The sequence below is a fragment of the Orcinus orca genome, chromosome 9 (assembly GCF_937001465.1).
Source record: "Orcinus orca chromosome 9, mOrcOrc1.1, whole genome shotgun sequence".
NCBI lineage: Eukaryota > Metazoa > Chordata > Mammalia > Artiodactyla > Delphinidae > Orcinus > Orcinus orca.
In genome coordinates this window covers 40340587-40363383 of record NC_064567.1, presented here as the reverse complement: position 1 = coordinate 40363383, position 22797 = coordinate 40340587, and the positions used below count along the sequence as shown (strand labels likewise).

At 40.3% G+C, this 22797-nt stretch overlaps 1 protein-coding gene across 6 annotated transcripts in view; it reads right to left on the bottom strand.

Moving 5' to 3' along the window:
- ELMO1 (engulfment and cell motility 1) overlaps positions 1 to 22797 on the bottom strand; it is a 549020-nt gene that overhangs the window by 327619 nt on the left and 198604 nt on the right. For 5 of the 6 annotated variants that reach the window (XM_049715202.1, XM_049715199.1, XM_049715198.1 and 2 more), the window contains 5 exons: positions 21512 to 21590; positions 16552 to 16596; positions 15446 to 15496; positions 12213 to 12335; positions 10656 to 10787 (listed from right to left, as the gene is read on the bottom strand). In XM_049715202.1, the coding sequence (XP_049571159.1) occupies positions 10656 to 10787; positions 12213 to 12335; positions 15446 to 15496; positions 16552 to 16596; positions 21512 to 21590 (430 nt within the window). The remainder of the gene's footprint in view (positions 1 to 10655; positions 10788 to 12212; positions 12336 to 15445; positions 15497 to 16551; positions 16597 to 21511; positions 21591 to 22797) is intronic. The other variant, XM_049715203.1, reaches the window with a different exon arrangement.

Genomic DNA, 22797 nt, shown 5'->3' with positions numbered 1-22797 from the left:
GTGTTGCACAGCTTCTGGTCATTATAATCAACAGGGCATATAGTTTGTATACAGGCATTTCCCCCATTTTCAAAATAAAATCATTCTAAACATAAGAATCTGCCTGTCACCTTGAGAAGTACACATGCCCCTCCTTAGATGTTCCCATGAGATTAGTATTAACTCAGACAACGCTGACCCCGTCTTCCTACCGGGAAACCTACAAAGGCATGTCCATTTTGCAACTAAGAAACCATTAACTAAGAGATCTCAGAAGAATAAGCAGCTTTGCTTTAAAAGCAAATACTTTTCTGTGTTAGGACTAAACATAGAAGCCATATAGCCACTTCAGACTGAGATTTTAGAATGATTTCACCAGAAAAATCTGCTCCGTTGGGATGCTGTGCTGGGAAGAAATGTGAGGCCCATGTGCCTTCTCAAAGGTGTTGTGCTTTATTATCCTGTAACAAACTGTTCTTCTTGCCTTGTTGGAGCAATGGCCCCTCTACTTTGGAAAACTTGAAAAGCTAACTATGATTTCCTTGCTCTCCAAAAAGCAAGGAAGGGAAATGCCGTCTGCTGGGTGCATCCGCTGTGCCCGGCACAGTGCCAGCTGCTCACAGATGGTCTCACAGGGCCCTGAAACAGCCGCAAAGTAGAAGAGCGCCTGCCCAGTTTCACACTGAGGAAGCTGACACCCAAATAGGTTAAGTAACTGCCCCACTGGCCAGTTATTAATAAATGGCTTATTTTTAGTAAATGGCTTGGAAGTAGGCTGGAGGGCATTAAAATCTAGGCCCGCTCAACTCCAAAAAGTTGTCACTTAACACTTCCTGGGCACGGCCTACTCTGGAGACATGAAATGAGAAACAGCAATCTCATATGAATTGAACTTTCCTTCAAGGAGATCCAGAAGGTTATCCAAATCTCAAACTGCTTCTGAAGGAGGTAACAGGAAGGAGGTCAGTAAGGAGTTAACGGGCAAGATTATTCCTCCTTCGGAAGCACAGAGAGAATCTTGCACCAGGGCAGCTTCCAGCATCCAGAGCTTTCGTGGCCAGACACTTGAGGTCCTCAAGCAGCTTTCAGCGCTTTGCACAATGGCCTCTAGGTGGCACAATGAACATGTGTTTCCATCACTGCAGCTGGTCTCTTTCTGGTGACTGAGGGTTAGTCAAAAGTGAAAATCACTGCTTGCGAAAGCAGCTGCATCATTTCTAGCATTAGAAATCATTACTGACTAGTCTTTCCAATTTCTCCATCCTCTGATAGAAGATCGTGGCCTGGAAGAAGTTTCAGAGAAAGGACTAAATTGAAAACTCAAAAAAGAACTGGGGAAAAATTAAGGATATCGACACTCTCCTTTGGTTATTTTCTGTTCAAGGCCTTTGCTTTTTCTAAAACGACTTTTCAAGTCCTTGGAGTGGAGGCCACATAAGTACTAAAGGCCTTAAAACCACATCAAATTAACTTTCAGCTTAAAAATGCATTGTTTTTAATGAAGTACTCATGAAGCAGAACACTCATCTGACACTGAAAACTAAGACAGTAGGATATTCCCGAATAGCAAACTGTGGAAGGAATTAACAATCATGTTAAGACAGATGGAGCTCCAGTGAGAGAAATCACTCAATTTGGCTCATGGGATATCCCAGCGATTTCACACAGAAGCAGAGCATGAAAATAAAAGGAGGAATTCATACCTCCCACCCCCATTGTGTATATCCTTCCTAGGGACCTGTAATAACCCGAGAACCTGGGATAATCCGAGTCCCACCAAGTGGTCTTTCCCCAACTTCCCTCTCTCCTCCATCCCTCATACACATGCCCAGGAAAAGAAGTAATACTGTCCATTCTGAGATCCAACTGCCCCCAACAAAAACCACTAGGACCTGGGGTAAAGACACTTCAAGTCCAGGGATCAGTACTCATAAAGAGATCATTTTGCATTTTCTACATAGTTCAAATGCACTAGAACTCCAAGTAAAATGGATCCAAGTAAAATCCAAGTAAAACTGAAGTGGCAGTAACTCAGGTGTACCCTACAACCAGGCTCTCCACCAGGACAGAATATCAGGATCAAGGGGAAGCATTTTGAAATGTACACACCTTGGTCTCTTCCCTGGCCATTTTGATATGACTTGAGGGTAAGAGAGATTTTTTGCTAAAAACTTTTTGCTAAAATTTAGAAAAATAGGTTCAGCTAAAAGGTCAAATGGAATGTCCAAGCCAAAATTTGGGATATGACAGTATAAAAATGATGTCATAATACCTCTGTCAAGCAAGTTGCAAAGCTAAATACAATGCTTCACAAGTATTCTTATTAGAAAAGACATGTTAAGACTACCAGTATAAAAGGAATAACATCAAATTACTAGGTTGTTTTTTTTTAGTTTAAGAAACATAGGAGAGGTTTATAAAACAGTTACTCTGATCCGCCGTTGGTTAAAGTGGAAATTACTCAATGTTTGTAGAAAGCAAATTGATGATGTTAAAAGCTTTAAAAATATATACCATAGAAATGCCAGTTCCACAGATTTACCCTAATAACATGATCATGGATGTACATAAATACTGGTGGCAAAGATGTTAATTATGGACTTCTTGGTAATTTCAAAACACTGAAACACTCAGTAAAAGAGCTTGGTTAAATAAACTGTAGTACATCCAAATAATAAAAACTCTTCAGTAATGAAAAACAACCCACGTACCTGATGTGGAAACATTTTCAAAGACAATTCCCATGAAAGACAAGGTTTCCCAAATAACAATAAGGCATGGATACCAATGTGTATAAATAAATATTAATATGTGTGTATGTGTGTGTGTGTGTGAATTCAAGAAAAGAGTATTTGCAGTTATAAAATAATGCCTGGGTTGGAGGAACCAAGATGGCAGAGTAGAAGGAACTGCTCTCACTCCCTCTTACAAGAACACCAGACTCACAACTAGCTGCTGGACAATCATTGACAGGAAGACACTGGAGCTCACCAAAAAAGATACCCCACATCCAAAGACAAAAAAAAGCCACAATGAGATGGTAGGAGGGGTGCAATCACAGTAAAATCAAATCCCATAACTGCTGGGTGGGTGACTCACAGACTGGAGAACACTTATACCACAGAAGTCCACCCACTGGAGTGAAGGTTCTGAGCCCCATGTAAGGCTTCCCAACCAGGGGGTCTGGCAACGGGAGGAGGAATTCCTAGAGAATCAGACTTTGAAGGCTAGTGGGAATTGATTGCAGGACTTCAACAGGACTGGGGGAAACAGAGACTCCACTCTTAGAGGGCACACACAAAGTAGTGTGCGCATCGGGATCCAGGGGAAGGAGCAGTGACCCCAGGGGAGACTGAACCAGACCTACCTGCTAGTGTTGGAGGGTCTCCTGCAGAGGCGGGGGGTGGCTGTGGCTCACCCTGGGGACAAGGACATGGGCAGCAGAAGTTCTGGGAATTACTCCTTGGAATGAGCCCTCCCAGAGTCTGTCATTAGCCCCACCAAAGAGCCCAGGTAGGCTCCAGTGTTGGGTTGCCTCAGGCCAAACAACCAACAGGGAGGGAACCCAGCCCCAACCATCAACAGTCAAGTGGATTAAAGTTTTACTGAGCTCTGCCCACCAGAGCAACAGTCAGCTCCACCAGTCCCTCCCATCAAGCCTCTTAGATAGCATCATCCACCAGAGGGCAAACAGCAGAAGCAAGAAGAACTACAATCCTGCAGCCTGTGGAAGAAAAACCACATTCACAGAAAGATGGATGAGATGAAAAGGCAGAGGGCTATGTACCAGATGAAGAAACAAGATAAAACCCCAGAAAAACAAGTAAATGAAGTGGAGATAGGCAACCTTCCAGAAAAAGAATTCAGAATAATGATAGTGAAGATGATCCAGGACCTCGGAAAAAGAATGGAGGCAAAGATCGAGAAGATGCAAGAAATGTTTAATAAAGACCTAGAAGAATTAAAGGACAAACAGAGATGAACAATACAGTAACTGAAATGAAAACTACACTAGAAGGAATCAATAGCAAAATAACTGAGGCAGAAGAACGGATAAGTGACCTGGAAGACAGAATGGTGGAATTCACTGCTGTGGAACAGACTAAAGAAAAAAGAATGAAAAGAAATGAAGACAGCCTAAGAGACCTCTGAGACAACATTAAACACAACAATATTCGCCTTATAGGGGTACCAGAAGGAGAAGAGAGAAAGGACCTGAGAAAATATTTGAAGAGATTATAGTCAAAAACTTCCGTAACATGGGAAAGGAAATAGCCACCCAAGTCCAGGAAGCGCAGAGAGTCCCATACAGGATAAACCCAAGGAGAAACATGCCGAGACACATAGTAATCAAATTGGCAAAAATTAAAGACAAAGAAAAATTATTGAAAGTAGCAAGGGAACCGTATGCTAACACATATATATAGAATTTAAGAAAAAAAAATGTCATGAAGAACCTAGGGGTAAGACAGGAATAAAAGCACAGACCTACTAGAGAATGGACTTGAGGATATGGGGAGGGGGAAGGGTAAGGTGTGACAAAGCAAGAGAGAGGCATGGACATATATACATATATACACTATCTACTACTAAGGTAGATAGCTAGTGGGAAGCAGCCACATAGCACAGGGAGATCAGCTCCGTGCTTTGTGACCACCTAGAGGGGTGGGATAGGGAGGGTGGGAGGGAGGGAGATGCAAGAGGAAAGAGATATGGGAACATATGTATATGTATAACTGATTCATTTTGTTGTAAAGCAGAAACTAACACACCATTGTAAAGCAATTATACTCCAATAAAGAAGTTAAAAAAAAAAAAAGTAGCCAGGGAAAAACGACAAATAACATACAAGGGAACTCCCATAAGGTTAACAGCTGATTTCTCAGCAGAAACTCTACAAGCCAGAAGGGAGTGGCATGATATACTTAAAGTGATGAAAGGGAAGAACGTACAACCAAGATTACTCTACCTGGCAAGGATCTCATTCAGATTCGATGGAGAAATCAAAAGCCTTACAAACAAGCAAAAGCTAAGAGAATTCAGCACCACCAAATCAGCTCTACAACAAATGCTAAAGGAACTTCTCTAAGTGGGAAACACAAGAGAAGAACAGGACCTACAGAAACAAACCCACAACAATTAAGAAAATGGTCATAGGAACATACATATCAATAATTACCTTAAACATAAATGGACTAAATGCTCCAACCAAAAGACACAGGCTTGCTGAATGGATACAAAAACAAGACTCATATATATGCTGTCTACAAGAGACCCACTTCAGACCTAGGGACACATACAGACTGAAAGTGAGGGGATGGAAAAAGATTCTATGCAAATGGAAATCAAAAGAAAGCTGGTGTAGCTATACTCATATCAGATAAAATAGACTTTAAAATAAAGAATGTTATAAGAGACAAGGAAGGACACTACACAATGATCAAGGAATCAATCCAAGAAGAAGATATAACGATTATAAATATATATGCACCCAACATAGGAGTACCTCAATACATAGGCAACTGCTAACAGCTATAAAAGAGGAAATCGACAGTAACACAGTAATAGTGGGGGACTTTACACCACTTTACATCACTTACACCAATGGACAGATCATCCAAAATGAAAATAAATAAGGAAACACAAGCTTTAAATGACACAATAGACCAGATAGATTTAATTGATATTTATGGGGCATTCCATCCAAAAGCAGCAGATTACACTTTCTTCTCAAGTGCACAGGGAACATTCTCCAGGATAGATCATATCTTGGATCACAAATCAAGCCTCAGTAAATTTAAGAAAATTGAAATCAAATCGAGCGTCTCTTCTGACCACAATGCTCTGAGATTAGAAATGAATTACAAGGGAAAAAACGTAAAAAACACAAACATATGGAGGCTAAACAATATGTTACTAAATAACCAAGAGATCACTGAAGAAATCAAAGAGGAAATAAAACAATACCTAGAAACAAATGACAAGGAAAACACGACAATCCAAAACCTACGGGACGCAGCAAAAGCAGTTCTAAGAGGGAAGTTTATAGCTATAAAAGCCTACCTCAGGAAACAAAAAAAATCTCAAGTAAACAATCTAACCTTACACCTAAAGGAACTAGAGAACGAAGAACAAACAAAACCCAAAGTTAGCAGAAGGAAAGAAATCATAAAGATCAGAGCAGAAATAAATGAAATAGAAACAAAGAAAACAACAGCAAAGATCAATAAAACTAAAAGCAGGTTCTTTGAGAAGATAAACAAAATTGATAAACCTTTAGCCAGACTCATCAAGAAAAAGAGGGAGAGGACTCAAATCAATAAAATGAGAAATGAAAAAGGAGAAGTTACAACAGACACCACAGAGATACAAAGCATCCTAAGAGACTACTACAAGCAACTCTATGCCAATAAAATGGCCAACCTGGAAGAAATGGACAAATTCTTAGAAAGATATAACCTTCCAAGACTGAACCAGGAAGAAACAGAAGAAATGAACAGACCAATCACAGGTAATGAAACTGAAACTGCGATTTAAAATCTTCCAACCAACAAAAGCCCAGGACCAGATGGCTTCACAGGCGAATTCTATCAAACATTTAGAGAAGAGCTAACACCCATCCTTCTCAAACTCTTCCAAAAAATAACAGAGGAAGGAACACTCCCAAACTCATTCTATGAGGCCACCATCACCCTGATACCAAAACCAGACAAAGATACTACGAAAAAAGAAAATTACAGACCAATATCACTGATGAATATAGATGTAAAAGTCCTCAACAAAATACTAGCAAACAGAATCCAACAACACATTAAAAGGATCATACACCATGATCAAGTGGGATTTATCTCAGGGATGCAAGGATTCTTCAATACATGCAAATCAATGCATGTGATACACCATATTAACAAACAGAAGAATAAAAACCATATGATCATCTCAGCAGATGCAGAAAAAGCTTTTGACAAAATTCAACACCCGTTTATGATAAAAACTCTCCAGAAAGTGGGCATACAGGGAACCTACCTCAACATAATAAAGGCCATATACGACAAACCCACAGCAAACAGCATTCTCAATGGTGAAAAACTGAAAGCATTTCCTCTAAGATCAGGAACAAGACAAGGATGTCCACTCTCACCACTATTATTCAACATAGTTTTGGAAGTCCTAGCCACGGGAATCAGAGAAGAGAAAGAAAAAAAGGAATACAAATTGGAAAAGAAAAAGTAAAATTGTCACTGTTTGCAGATGACAGGATACTATACATAGAGAATCCTAAAAATGCCACCAGAAAACTGCTAGTGCTAATCAATGAATTTGGTAAAGTTGTAGGATACAAAATTAATGCACAGAAATCTCTTGCATTCCTGTACACTAATGATGAAAAATCTGAAAGAAATTATTGAAACACTCCCATTTACCATTGCAACAAAAAGAATAAAATACCTAGGAATAAACATACCTAGGGAGACAGAAGACCTGTATGCAGAAAACTATTAAGACACTGATGAAAGATATTAAAGATGATACCAACAGATGGAGAAATATACCATGTTCTTGGACTGGAAGAATCAATATTGTGAAAATGACTATACTACCCAAAGCAATCTACAGATTCAATGCAATTCCTATCAAATTACCAATGGCATTTTTTACGGAACTAGATCAAATCATCTTAAAATTTGTATGGAGACACAAAAGACCCCGAATAGCCAAAGCAGTCTTGAGGGAAAAAAACGGAGCTGGACGAATCAGACTCCCTGACTTCAGACTATACTACAAAGCTACAGTAATCAAGACAATATGGTACTGGCACAAAAACAGAAATATAGATCAATGGAACATGATAGAAAGCCCAGAGATAAACCCACGCACCTATGGTCAACTAATCTATGACAAAGGAGGCAAGGATATACAATGGAGAAAAGACAGTCTCTTCAATAAATGGTGCTAGGAAAACTGGACAGCTACATGTAAAAGAATGAAATTAGAACACTCCCTAACACCATACACAAAAATAAACTCAAAATGGATTTGAGACCTAAATGTAAGACCAGACACTATAAAACCCTTAGAGGAAAACATAGGAAGAACACTCTTTGACATAAATCACAGGAAGATCTTTTTTGATCCATCTCCTAGAGTAATGGAAATAAAAACAAAAATAAACAAATGGGACCTAATGAAACTTCAAAGCTTTTGCACAGCAAAGGAAACCATAAACAAGATGAAAAAACAACCCTCAGAATGGGAGAAAATATTTGCCAACAAATCAACGGACAAAGGATTAATCTCCAAAATATATAAACAGCTCATGCAGCTCAATATTAAAGAAAGAAACAACCCAATCCAAAAATAGGCAGAAGACCTAAATAGACATTTCTCTAAAGAAAACATACAGATGGCCAAAAAGCACATGAAAAGCTGCTCAACGTCACTAATTATTAGAGAAACTGAAATCAAAACTACAATGATGTATCACCTCACACCAGTTAGCATGGGCATCAGCAGAAAATCTACAAACAACAAATGCTGGAGAGGGTGTTGAGAAACCGGAACTGTCTTGCACTGTTGGTGGGAATGTAAATTGGTACAGCCACTATGGAGAACAGTATGGAGGTTCCTTAAAAAATTAAAAATGGAATTACCATATGACCCAGCAACCCCACTACTGGGCATATACCCAGAGAAAACCATAATTCAAAAAGACACATGCACCCCAATGTTTACTACAGCACTATTTACAATAGCCAGGTCATGGAAGCAACCTAAATGCCCATCGACAGACGAATGGATAAAGAAGATGTGGCACATATATATAATGGAATATTACTCAGCCATAAAAAGGAATGAAATTGGGTCATTTGTAGAGACGTGGATGGATCTAGAGATTGTCATACAGAGTGAAGTAAGTCAGAAAAAGAAAAACAAATATCATATATTAACGCATGCATGTGGAACCTAGAAAAATGGTACAGATGAACCGGTTTGCAGGGTAGAAGTTGAGACACAGATGTAGAGAACAGATGTACGGACACCGAGGGGGGAAAACCGCAGTGGGATGGGGATGGTGGTGTGCTGAATTGGGCGATTGGGATTGACATGTGTACACTGATATGTATAAAATTGATGACTAGTAAGAACCTGCAGTATAAAAAGACAAACAAAGAAACAAACAAAAACAACTAATACTAAACTTTCTTTGGGTTATTTGTATGGAAATATGTTAATATAAATGTTTCAGACATTACATGAAATTTCTAAAAATCTTATATGTTCTGGTATAATGTTATAAGTCATAATTCTAGTCATTACTTTAAAATGTATATCTCAGAAATAACTAAATTTCCTTGTCAATTGCATTATTATGAACTTTCATGAAATCTTTAACCGTGGTCATTTTTAAGTCTTTTGTCATTTACAGACAGTTCTGGGTGTGCTCTGATCCTTTTGCAAAAATGTTGCTATAAAAGGTTTTCATCTTCAAGGAATTCATGGAAAAGACTCTGACAAGTACAGGTTTCTGGTAACGGACTGTGCTGTTGAGCTGAATGAACAAGCATTTTCAGAACTCTAATGGAAAACTGATGAACTCATAAAAGTGCTAACAAAAGATCAAGATAAAAAGAATCACATGGGACTGAGTGAACTGATGAGAATGATTATAATTTTTGTGACCTTCTGTTTGAATAAAAAAAAATCCCACAAGGACTCAGAGGCAAAAAACATACAAATCAATTTTCACTGCAAAGGAGCTGTTACAGTGGAGGATTAGTGGACTTAATGTCAATATTATGACAATAGTATGAGTGTGTTTCGTGTTTGGTAATTGCAATCATTCTTGCTTTTGTTGTGGTCATCCACTTACAATGCTTGGTGTCAGTTTATTTATCTCTTGTAAAAATAAAATACAATGTGTGTGTGTGAAAAACTAAAAAAATAATGCCTGGTGATTTCTAATCACTGAAGCCAGAAATCTCATTTATGATGCTTATGAAGGAGGTAAACAAGAAACCCAAATTTACACCTTCAGAATTTGAGATTAATTAGCCAAAGGTCATATAGAAATATGATGGTGATAAAAGCAAGAATAGACCAGAAGTAGAAACAAAAACAACAGTTTATATTCAGGACAAGCTGTGTTCTGATTTGCAAACTGAAAGAAAGAAAATCTAGGAGATATCATCATCCGTAGCAAGACAAAACTTTTAGGAAAATACAAATTGCATAAATCAGATCGTGATTAAATTTCAGGAGACTCAATTTGATTTTGATACGAAATCGATGTATGTGAATAATCCAATCACTAGCCCAGTAATAAGATCCATCCCACAGCTGCCATCACCCATTTAATTCAAATAGAACCTTAAGCCTCTTGTGAAGTAGATTTAATGAAGTCTAGATGCTTTCCGAGCTAACTACTCTTGGTTACACTTAATCAGAACTGAATAAACAAACTCAGTATTAGTCACACTTGTGCAAGTTATTCCATTTCACTGCAGCCAGAAGAGATTTTCATGTGATCTTGTTTAAACCAGCTAAACATCTGGAAAATGTGGAAACTATTCTGTAAGGCACAAGAGGACCACACGCTTGGAGGAGACATCAGTTATGTGGCTGAGGTCAGGCCCCGGGATGCTGGAAGGAGAGCTTACTGGAGATGTCTTACTTACAATGAAGCCAAGTTTTTTATAATCCCGGGTGTACATGGACTTGCGCTTCTCCATGCTGCCGCTGCTGTTATTTGGTTCAGACTCTGCATCAAAAGCAATTCTTCGAAGTTCAAATATGATGTCCCGCTGAGCCTGAAGGGGTTAGGGAGAAATAATGGGAGGGGGAGAGAGAGCTGCCTTCACTGTGTGACATTACATTTACTCCCTCATTCCCCAGGGTCTAAATGAATCACTGCATACAGGCGAAAGAAAAACCGATAAAAGGCAACCAATGTCCTAAGTTACAGCTCTGTATACTTCTTTTCCTCCTGCCACTCTCCCTGCTGGTCAGCCCTGGCTTTACTCCACAATTACCCTCACAGCCAAACCACTTGGAGCACTGATATCAATTGCCTCGTGAAGTTCTAAATAAGAGCCCCAAATATGATGGAAGGCTTGTGATTGGGAAAAAAAAAAAAAATTAGAGGACCTGGGAGTCCTGTACTGTCAGAAATAAAGCAAGAGGCCCGTAAGGTTTATGAACAATATGTAAGTGACAAGGGATCCCTAACTCCACTGAGAAGTGACTTCATAGAAACAAACCTTAAAAATGGTTAAAATGGTAAATTTTCTGTGGGGCATATTTAACCACAATAAGAAAAAATGTATCTTTAGATAAAAGGAGGCAATTTCCAAGCAGGGAGGGCTGTTTCACCCTAAGACACATTGCCTTTTGTACTAGAAGTAGTAAGACAGTCGCATCTCTCTGGGGTGATCGCACTTGATCTTGCCAAAAGCGTGGGGCATGTTAGACAGCTGCTCGAAGCCTCTCCATCATTCCTAATCTCATGGCCTCACGCCATGAATGAAGTGCTGCGGTGGTTACACAGTTTGCATGTGCATCCACATCTGCTAGAGATCAGACCCTCACGTGCCAGTAATGAGTGTTTTCCTTTCCAAAGCTGCAGCGCTATTTAAGTTGAAAATGTGCTACAGCAGGGCTCCCAGCTGTTTCCTCTCACTCCGTCCTCACACAGTAAAGTTCCCCCAAAGCGTTTTGGATCGAGACTTAATTTTTCATGCACAACAACCAGAGACCTAGAGAGAATTATAGCAAAGAGACAACTGACAAAGATGTAAGCCCAGAAATCAGATGTAACCTGGGACCTCCACCCGTGGCACTGATCACTGGAGAATGGAAATTACTCCTTCAGCCTGCAGAATCAATCTCACACAGAGCTACCAAGTGGCTAGGTGTTCTGGGAACCTGACTCCAAAGCTATCACCATTGAAGGTATTGGGGCCAAGGGCCAATGTTTGCAGCCATGTGACGTCAAGCTTTCTTATCCAATAAAGAAAGAATATGCATGTGTTTGATGCATAATGAAATAATTCATTTATTTTATTCTCTGATCTTAGATTCACCTAAATTTTAAATCCATTCCCCTAAGTCCTGAGATGATAATAAAATAATATTATCATCATCTAAAACCTCCTGGTTTCCAAGTAGCCCAAGGAAAGACTTTTAATGACACTCTTTCCCTCATGTGCTTTTACCGTTGTCTAACGAGCACTCACCTGGTCCTGGGGGTCCATCTTAGTCATCATCCTGTCTTCCAAAAGGTTAAAGGTTAGCACCTGCAGCACGTACAGCTGGTGTGCCATTTCATTGTTGATGGCCCGCTGAGCTCGGATGACATGCTAGGGAGATGGTTTACAAGTGAAATTTTTTTAAACAAAGGAAGAAAGAAAAAGCAAATAACCTAAGTTACCCCCCTGGTCATGATGCCAAGCAGAACCTCAGAAGTCCTTATCTGGAAGCATGGGGGATGTAAGTGGGTGGAACCACCCTTCAGGAGAAAGATGAGCACACAGGTGACCCTGGAGCATTCCTTTACATCTCAGGGCCCAGTAAGGTTCCTGATCTTTAGGCCAGAAGTGGAGAAAAGACCTACTGTGTGCAGTGAAGAGTGGAGGTGGGGAAGGCAGTGGAAATTCTGTGGTGATTACATCCATATAAACCAAGAGAAGGTGTGCCTGAAATGAAAGCACCTTGAGAAGGACTGTGGATTTCTACAACAGAAGCATCCCTTGCCTGCAGTAGAGAAATGAACGGTGCATACGTATTGTAAGCAATTTTGCCATCATCTTAACCCTGCCACTGTCCCTGACAAGTGATCCCACTTCTCAACAGGGAAAAGTTTTAGAAGCATCACACAAAAGCGAAGTAACTATCAGGTTTGTAGTTAATTCACCGTGGAAACTGTACAGTAACTACTGTCACCACAATGCAGTGAGTCAATTCATATATATTACTTTTTACTCACCTGTTAACAATGAATTCTTTTTTTTTTTTTTTTTGCGCTACGTGAGCCTCTCAACATTGTGGCCTCTCCCGTTGTGGAGCACAGGCTCCGGACGCGCAGGCTCAGCGGCCATGGCTCACGGGCCCAGACACTCTGCAGCATGTGGGATCTTCCCGGACTGGGGCACGAACCCGTGTCCCCTGCATCGGTAGGCGGACTCCCAACCACTGCGCCACCAGGGAAGCCCAACAATGAATTCTTTTTAAAAAAATGACCCTTCCCCTTTGAAACAGAACCAAAATGGAACAAATATAAAAGGAGTGGCAGGAGACAGATATGGGGGCCTTCGCCCACACCAGGGTTGGGTTTGAAACGGGAGGCAGCATTTGGGTCTAATATACATCCAATTTGTCAGAGACCACTGTTGTGCCTTAAAACTGCCAACCAACCAGTCAAAGTGGTGAAACACCCGTTCAAATGAGTTATTTTGAACGTGCCAGACCCAACCACATCTTGCTGTCTCAAAGAACTTTCTCTGGGTGCCCCCCAACCTGACGTGCACCTGGACTCCTCAGCCAGCTCTGAGCACCATATCGAAATAAGCAATTGAAGAAGGAGCGATGGCGTGAAGAATGAGTAATAGAAGGAAGTGGCTGAACCAAAATTATGGAGGTTGGGGGGTGGGATGCCAGGCAATGGGATGGGGGGAGAATCAAGCCTCATATCTTCCCATCTTCCCAATAGAATGTTAATTCATAGTATATGTTGAGTACCCAAAGTGTATGGGTACTAGAGCATATGGGTATCTATTTTATTAGCAACTCAAAAGTATCTGCACTCCAAGTTACTGCCAGAGAATACCAACCTTGAACTTCTAGCCATCAAAATCTCATATAAAACGTCCCATTGAAACAAACTGATCTTTGAGACATGATGGCCACAGTCATTCCACCCACCCCATCTCTGGGTAATCTAACTCCAACTGCCTTACCAAGGTGATACCAACAACAGGCTAAGACCTTAATTCCAAGTTTCTACTCCTTTATCTCCCCATTCTCCTCCCCTGCACAAACACCTTCACTGAACTATGCTTTAAAATCACTGCTTCAGGGGGCTTCCCTGGTGGCATAGTGGTTAAGAATCTGCCTACCAATGCAGGGGACATGGGTTCGAGCCCTCGTCTGGGAAGATCCCACATGCCGCAGAACAACTAAGCCCATGCACCACAACTACTGAGCCTGCGCTCTAGAGCCCGCGAGCCACAACTACTGAGCCCGCGTGCTGCAACTACTGAAGCCCACATGCCTAGAGCCTGTGCTCCACAACAAGAGAAGCCACGGCAATGAGAAGCCCACGCACCGCAACAAAGACCCAATGCAGCCAAAAATAAATAAATAAAATCACTGCTTCCACCTTTATTGAGAGCCAGTATAAAAAATAACCGTATTATGAATCCCTCTGTGATTTCTAAAAAGCCACTCTTGGACCAAGAATCTATTAGAATGTTCTAACAATACCCATTTCAGATTCCAGTTCCAGGGGGCAAAATATGTCATCCCCCGAAGAACTGGGATACCTCTTTTATCAAACAGTGAAAATTACACTCATATGGTTTCTCTTTATCCTTAACAGCCAGGAAGTTTAACATGAAACTTGATGACAAATTGTGGTCATTATTATTGGCTTTGGGTTCTAGAATATTTATTTTCTTTGCCCTCATAAGGTTTTTAATTTTTAAAGGCCTCATTGTATTGGAATGTGTGTGTGTGTGTGTGTGTGTGTGTAACTATAAGCTTGCAGAACTTCTTTTCAGAATTACACGAGCACTTTTTTTTTTTTTGGTAAGCAGAAGAATCAATCACACATGCTTCTTTCAGCCTTTGGTTAGAAGTCAAGTAGCAGATAAGGCCTCAGGAAATCTTGCTATTTGATTTATTTCTAAACATTCACAATATAATATGTAGAGCTTCTTTTCCACTGAGGTTTCAGGTCTTTTTCGCATCACAGTTAATGAGTGGGTTTCATGTCTGTCTTTCTTGCCTTTCTCTAGGAAAGGGGCCCAGGAAAATGATGGTCGAAATTTCAGGACTTCTCTCAGAGTCTGCTATGTTTCCAGCTAGTTTCCTCACTAAAAACAGTATAAGCTCATACTGGTGGAATTTTTAAAGTCAGGGAGCCCCTGATTTCCTTAAACGCAAAGCTAAAGCTTCAGTGAGTATAATAAACCTGCCCCACTGAGAGAGATTTCCAACCCTTCCTGCCGGAATGCGTTTCTCTCTAGAGCAGTTCCAGAGACGCTCTCCCTCCAATCATGAGGCCATTCCTGTGGGAGAGCTTTGTTTATTCCATTTCCAAAAGCACACTTTTTCCTCCTTTCTAGTTACTACTGTTTCACCACAGAAGCAAGTCACAGAACAAATCACAAAACCAAGCCAAAAGAGGAGATGAATAAATACACCAGACCATTCCTTCCCAACAAGGTGGTCACAGCACATAGGTACTCACTGTTAAGATGATGGAACGCAGCTGCTTCTGAGCCAAAATATTCGCCATCTCCTGTGGAAGAAAAACACACGGCCAGAAAAGCTTTGGTTAGAAAGATACATTTCCACATAGCCCCAGATGACTCTATCCTGGGGCGTGCTTCAAAACTGGATATCAGCAGTATTTCTTAACAAAGAAAGGACTCAAGTGGATAGTAGTATTCGAATTACTTTTTGAATGTTGTTTAGATAACGAAGCAGTAGCCAACAGCAAAGGAAGGAAATCTGGCACCTGCAAATTTCTTTTCTTTGTTTTCTTGGGAATTTCCTCCTTCCAGGAAAAGGTAAGTGCTGAATAAAAATCAAACACTCCAAATGAAAGCAATGGCTCCCCACTGGAATGGCTCATCAGATTTTATTAGACTGTATATGTGCAGAGTTTTTACTACAAGGCAACATAACACCTGCACAGAGGAGATTTCAATACTAGAGAGCCATCACTTTAAAGGTCTAAGACTTCTAAAAGCCATTTCATCTTAATCTGTGCAAAACCAAAGAGTGAGTAGTACGTACCCCAGGCCTTAATAGTCTATGCAAATGAACTGAGTGAAGTTTTAGCAAAGGACAAACATCTGGGCAGATGCAAAGCCCTAGGGGCCGCACTCAGCATTCCTGGGCCTCAACTCTGCAGGCTGTGCTTTGTGCTTTGGCCTGCCTGACTGGCATAGAGGATTTGCAGGTGATTTTATTAAATGAAATGATTCACAGATGCCCTTTCTGAATATTGTCAAACAGGTACTAAGGGGAAATGAAATAGTGGAACACAATCTTGGTACAAACATCCCAAAGGAAAAATACTGCTCATATTCAGGAAGTCACTTGAATGTTTTTTTCTGGTGTGGGGGGGGTATTTTTAGTGTCACTACTCTTAATGAGTAGAGAAGAAACTTAGCTATGATTTAAAAACACAACCATGAATTCGATCAAGGTCAAAATAAACTTGGAGATAGCAAGGAGAACTCAGAACCCAGGGAGGAAGTACGAGGGGGCGCACAGGCAGGGTTGGACGGGGGCAGAATGGGAGTGCAAGGCCCACTTTGTGCTGACAAAGGGAACGTGGGGACTTACAGTCAGAGGACAATCAAGGATGTCAACACTGCTCTCTACACCAACCTAACGGCCATCACCACCACAGAAGGGAAAGCCAGCAGGAGAGAAGAAGGAATGGAAATTCAGAGCACTCTGTTAGACGTTACAGCTTAATTTTAACGCCCCTGCTGACCCGCTGTGTTGAAGAGAAAAGCACACAAATACGCTAAGGTGATCTAAAAGGGCTAGATGGCATCAAAGTCAATCCAATACTACACTACTAGATATAAAATAGATAACTGATAAGGACCTACTGTATAGCACAGGAAACTCTACGCAATACTCTGGAATGACCTATATGGGAACGGAATCTAAAAAAAGAGTGGATACAGGTATACGTATAACTGATTCACTTTGCTGTGTAGCAGAAAGTAATACAACATGGGAAATTAACTATACTCCAATAAAAATTTTTAAAAAACAACAACAACAAAACCCAATACTAAGTCCTCTTCCAGCCTCTTGAAAACAAGAAGGTAAGGATGAGGACACCATCGGAAACAAGTTAAATGGCAATCCAGAAGGAACTGCCCTTCCATGGGCCGCAGAAAGCCATGCTTTCTTCCTGATCAAAACAGGAAGGTCCATCTTTTTTCTTCTTGGATCAGATGAAAACAAAAGGCCCAACATTCTTTTATAATTCCTTTTCTTTAATAAAAATGAAATTATTGCTTTATTGACACACAAACAAAAAAAAAGAAAAAAATTCTCTGTGCCTATGTCAGCCTATCGACTTAACCATTTTTAAAATAAGTTAGAAGGGACAGTATATTTCCAACATCTACTACAGCAATTATTATAATGAGCTGCTTAAAATATTTATCTTCTGCATAAGAGTGTGGTCTTCTCAAGGGCACAAAGACTGTCCTTTTCATCTTTGCATTCTCAGCCACAGCACAATGGTTGGCACAGAGTAGGCAATGAATGTTTCATAAAACATCCCGCTACCCTCCTAAAGGAACAGGAACTTGATCAGAGAGAAAACAGAAAAATCCTTGTCCACACAATGGACTTTTTTTTTTTTTTTGCCCAATATTAAGGAATGGTTTGAGTGAACGTGAGAATCTATGGAGAATATTTTATACCATTAGGATGATATAAAAGTATATAGATAGATATGAATATGGATACAGGCATACCTCAGAGATAGTGCAAGTTTGGTTACAGACCACCACAATACAGCAAATACCACAATCAAGTGAGTCACACTAATATTTTGGTTTCCCAGCGCACATAAAAGTTATGTTTACACTATGCTATAGTCTATTATGTATGCAATATATTTTGTCTAAGAAAACAATGTACATACCTTAATGTTAAAATACTTTATTGCTAAAAAATGATAACATCATCTAAACCTTCACAGACTCATAATCTTTTTGCTGATGGAGGGCTTGAAATTTTGCAAGAATTACCAGAGACACCATGTGAGCAAATGCTGTCGGAAAATGGTGCCAGTAGACTTGGTCGATGCAGGGTTGCCACAAACTTTCAACACGTAAAATAACACAGTATTTGCAAAGCACAATAAAGCGAAATGCAGTAAAACGAGGTCTGCCTGTATAGATAAACTGACATGGAAAGATGTCCACAAAATCTTCTTTAGTTTTAAAAGCAGTTAAAAAGAAACAAAAAAACAGTGCATGCCGTATGATCACATCTAGTGAAAAAATGAGGTCTGCAGGAGAGTCTTTGCACAAAAAGCAAGAAGTAGGACCATGACAGTCCCACAGATGTGTGCAGTTGCAGTGGTTCCTTCTCTGGGAATGCAGTTATAGGTTTCTTTAAAATTTCTTCCTTTGGAATCTGTATTTTCGGATTTTTCTATCAAATATTTTAACTATAAAGGGGTTTTTAAAAATAATCCTTATCAAAGCCATAAATATTTGTAGAGAAATGTGGAAGGGATCTGACCAACTTCTTTGCCATGAAAATAATAAAATAAATAATGGCAACTAGTTGTAAGAAAAAGGATCCACTTGCCCACCTAACAGCTATCCCCTCTCCCACAAAACAAGCACCCCTTCCCTTTATTTGGGCAGGAAAAGGGAGAGTCTCCAATACCTGGGAGGCAGGGGAAAGCATGACCCAACCCCCCCACCTCCCAGGGAGGCTGACAGGGGACCATCCACAGAGGATGCAGTTATACCCCAGGCCCAAGTTCACTGCTCTCTCAGGCAGGCCAACTCAATGAATGCAAAACAAAAATATCGTCCAGGTCTGCCTGCCAAGTAAAAAGATCTGACTTCAGTCATATTTTTCTTCAGTAAAAGCAGAAATAAGGTATAGGTATTTAAAATCCTTCTAAATTCATTAACATTTTGAAAAATAAAGAAAATCCAGATAATAGAGTCCTACCAATGTGTTTGAGCCCAAGTTGGAAAGAAATGTTGAAATAAATAAAATGTTTTGACTGAAGTGGAATTTTATCCAATGTCCAAAAGCTTTAAAAAGACAAACAAACAAACAAACAAGAAAAGGGACATTCCTGTAAATCCAGTAAATAAGTGTTTAGAATTATGTTTTAATCTGATTGGAGTAAGAAAATGGGCTTGATGTCTTTCAGGTGTCAGTAAGTTCTTTACCAGGCAAATACAAGGCCATTCTGCAGGTGATGTCTCCTTGACCGGCGTTCAGTGGGATGCTTTGCAGATAAGAGCAAGCATGAAGTTGGGATTCTTGCTTTGACTCTTATCAGCTCAGCAATCGGTCAAGTTCTCTACTTCCTTTGACTCTCAATTTCCTCATTTATAAAATGGAAATAATAAGACTTTCTATAGATATGAGAATTAAATGAAATGACATAAGACACCGAACATGGCATGGTGCATGGCAAACCCTCAAATATTATCACTGGTGACAGGCTTTGGGAAATTTTCCTGTTTGCCAAAAAAATTCAGACCTTTCAATCTTTCAAAACACAAGCCAATAACAATATATAATATACAGCAAGATGTCACCAACTAGCTTGATCTTCTGCTTTAAAGGCCTCCACTGATGTTCAGAAAATAACAACAAATAAACTTTTCTTCATTATGAACTCAAAATAATTTTGAGCCAATGCTCTCTTAACTCGCTAAAATGTACTTTAAAAATTAAAAATCGAAATATTCATTTTGTTGACCAACAATAATCACTGATTCATCTTAAATTCAACATAGTTTATAAAGTCCAAGTTAATTTTCTATCAACAAGTATCGTCATTTTTATTTCAAAGACTAAATTAGTCATATAATACTTTGGATTTTCTGCTGGTTGATATACACCCTATCTTTCTTAGTTGAATTGTTTTCTTAAATGGTTTAATGTTATTAGACTAGCCTTTGTGATTTATTATTAATATAGCAATATACAGCCAAACTGTACCATGTCGGTCTCATGGAGCCTAATTTTTCAAAAATAAAAAATGATTTGATTAGCGGAATCCAAACCTAATGTTAATGGTATTCCTAACATAATGGTATCCCCCATTATGTTTTCATTGTTATCATTGTCCTGGAGTCAGCATAGATTGGCATCTAATTCCCTATTTTTCCATGGTCGTTCAATTCCAATTCAACAGATTAACAGTAGTTTCAGTGTAACAGAAAGATGCAAGGTGTATGCATCTTACTGGTGTCTAGATGCAGAGATCCAAGTGAAATCGTAACACTTGGGGTGAGCATGAGCTTTCATTTCCTCTAATCCAGCCACAGGAAAAAAGACAGTCTCAAGAGGTCCGATCAGCATTCTGACCTGGCTCTTGACCCCACTCTACAAGCAGCCATCAGTGGCCTGGCCAGTAGAAAGATCAAGCTTCACAATGCCCATGTCAGGTTTATGTATGTGCTGCCCATGTCAGGCTTGTGAACATGCCCAGGCAATTTGCTGGGATGATGGGAATTATCATGAGCCCAGTATTTAGATATAAATATAAAAGGAGCGGCCCTACCCATGATCCCACTTAAGATCTGCAAAGCCACCCTTAAAAATCCAGCCTGGAGCATAGGCTTGGGGAGGACAGGCACCTTCTGGCTCCAGCCAACACCAAACCAAAAGCACAGGTAACTAGAAAGCCACTCTACTTACTGTGCAAACATAGCCCCTAGGAATGAGCAAACAATCCTAAATGGAAAACAAACCAGAAACCTTCACATTTAGCCACTGAGATTTAAAATCCTTGGCAACGAAAAAATAAAGTAAAAAAATAAAATTCTTGACACAGTGTTCAGTAGCATGCTAGCTTTCTAAATTCTCCTAAAACAATTTATTGATAACTGTCATCAAGCTCCCCAGTACACTTTCTAAAGGTTGAAAAATCTCATATTTCCATCCAGTTTGTAAATGAAGTAAATTGTGACCAAGGTAACAAGTATGTTATGTTGATGGAAAAAAAAAACAGGAATGGATTCTGAGGTGCGAACCAAATTCTAAGACATGCAAAAACCCACTTCTTCTACAACCACTTGATAATAGTCCTTTCCCTAGTTGAAGAAGAACCTGTCTTCTCACCTTCCCATCTCACACCTCCCTGGGGAAAGCATGACAACTCTCAGGGTCTACGTTTTTTCAACAGGCAAATGGGGACAATCCCTCTCTGGACCCAGTGAGTATCCAATGAAATGACAGAAGATCACAGGGGCTTCTAACTCTGCATCCATCACAGAGGCAGAGTTTCATCTTTATTTCATCTCTTTGTTCTGGGCTTCTATGTTGGGTTTCACGTGATGAAAGGGCTCTACCACTGGAACACTCCTAACTTTCCTCATCAGACAGGGGCTTGCCCATCTCCACCTAGTTCCCACTGGATCTGTGAATGATCCCAGGCTGTCCAGGCAAACCACTGGGCAGCAAGGAGCCCCACAGGAGTTCCTGGGATGGGAAGGGGAGGGCTCTCTCTGCACCAAAAGTTGCCAGCACAACTGGGCACAGTCTTTAAGACAAAAGAAGTGCAACTTACCTGCCTCTTCTCATCAGGAGCCTTCAGGAAAAGTGCATTAATCACTGCAATGGTATAGGTTTGGATTTCTTGATCTGTCCTGTAAAGACACACAGTAATACAGAAAGTCAGAAGAGGCTACCCCTGAGTTAGACCATGATAAAGCTCATGATTATGTCCCCCCAAAATAATGAGAGAGAAAGCCAGGACCTATAAAATGCATTCAGCACTGAAAAAATATTTCGACCATCACGAGGCTCGAAACACAGTGAGGGGACAATTACTATTGCTGGCCAGGCAAAACACGCTCAGTGGAGATCACCCAGACATACAGGTGGCCAGCTGGCTCTCTCCACTTCTCCTCTATTAGAGTCAAAAACATGGACCAGGGGATGTATGTGTGTATGTGTGTGTGTGTATGTGATTTTCTGTCTGATGCATGAAGTATACCTGGGAATAGTCCTGGGTATTCCCTACATTCCTGGGCTTATGATAAAGGAAACGGTTTTGTCACCATGGCAATAATATTACATATTCTAAAAATCTATTTCTCAAATAGAAACTTTTTTTTTAATTTAAAATCTTTATTGGAGGGCTTCCCTGGTGGCGCAGTGGTTGAGAGTCCGCCTGCCGATGCAGGGGACACGGGTTCGTGCCCCGGTCCGGGAGGATCCCACATGCCGCGGAGCGGCTGGGCCCGTGAGCCATGGCCGCTGAGCCTGCGCGTCCGGAGCCTGTGCTCCGCAATGGGAGAGGCCACAGCAGTGAGAGGTCCGCATACCGCAAAAAAAAAAAAAAAAAAAAAATCTTTATTGGAGTATAATTGCTTTACAATGTTGTGCTAGTTTCTGCTGTACAACAAAATGAATCAGCTCTGTGTACAATATATCCCCATATCCCCTCCCTCTTGTGTCTCCCTCCCACCCTCCCTATCCCACCCCTAGGTAGTCACAAAGCACGGAGCTGATCTCCCTGTGCTATGCAGCTGCTTCCCACTAGCTATCTACCAAATAGAAACCTTTAAATAACAAAAGAATAGGTTTTTATGTTTACAAATTTGCTTTTCACAGGAATGAAATCGGAAATTTCAAATAAAGCCAAGATCTAATGTTAGCTGCATGGTAAATAGTAAATAAGAAGGACCCAAGGCTAAGGACCAGAGGCCTATAGGCTATATTTAGAGATAATTTAGGAAGAGGCAGAGATTAGAACACAGCCTTTGGCAGGATGAAATTCTAAGCCCAGTGCCCCACAGCCCGGCTGTGTGGCCTTGGACAAGTTCACAGGGTGTCCCTACACAGTTTCCT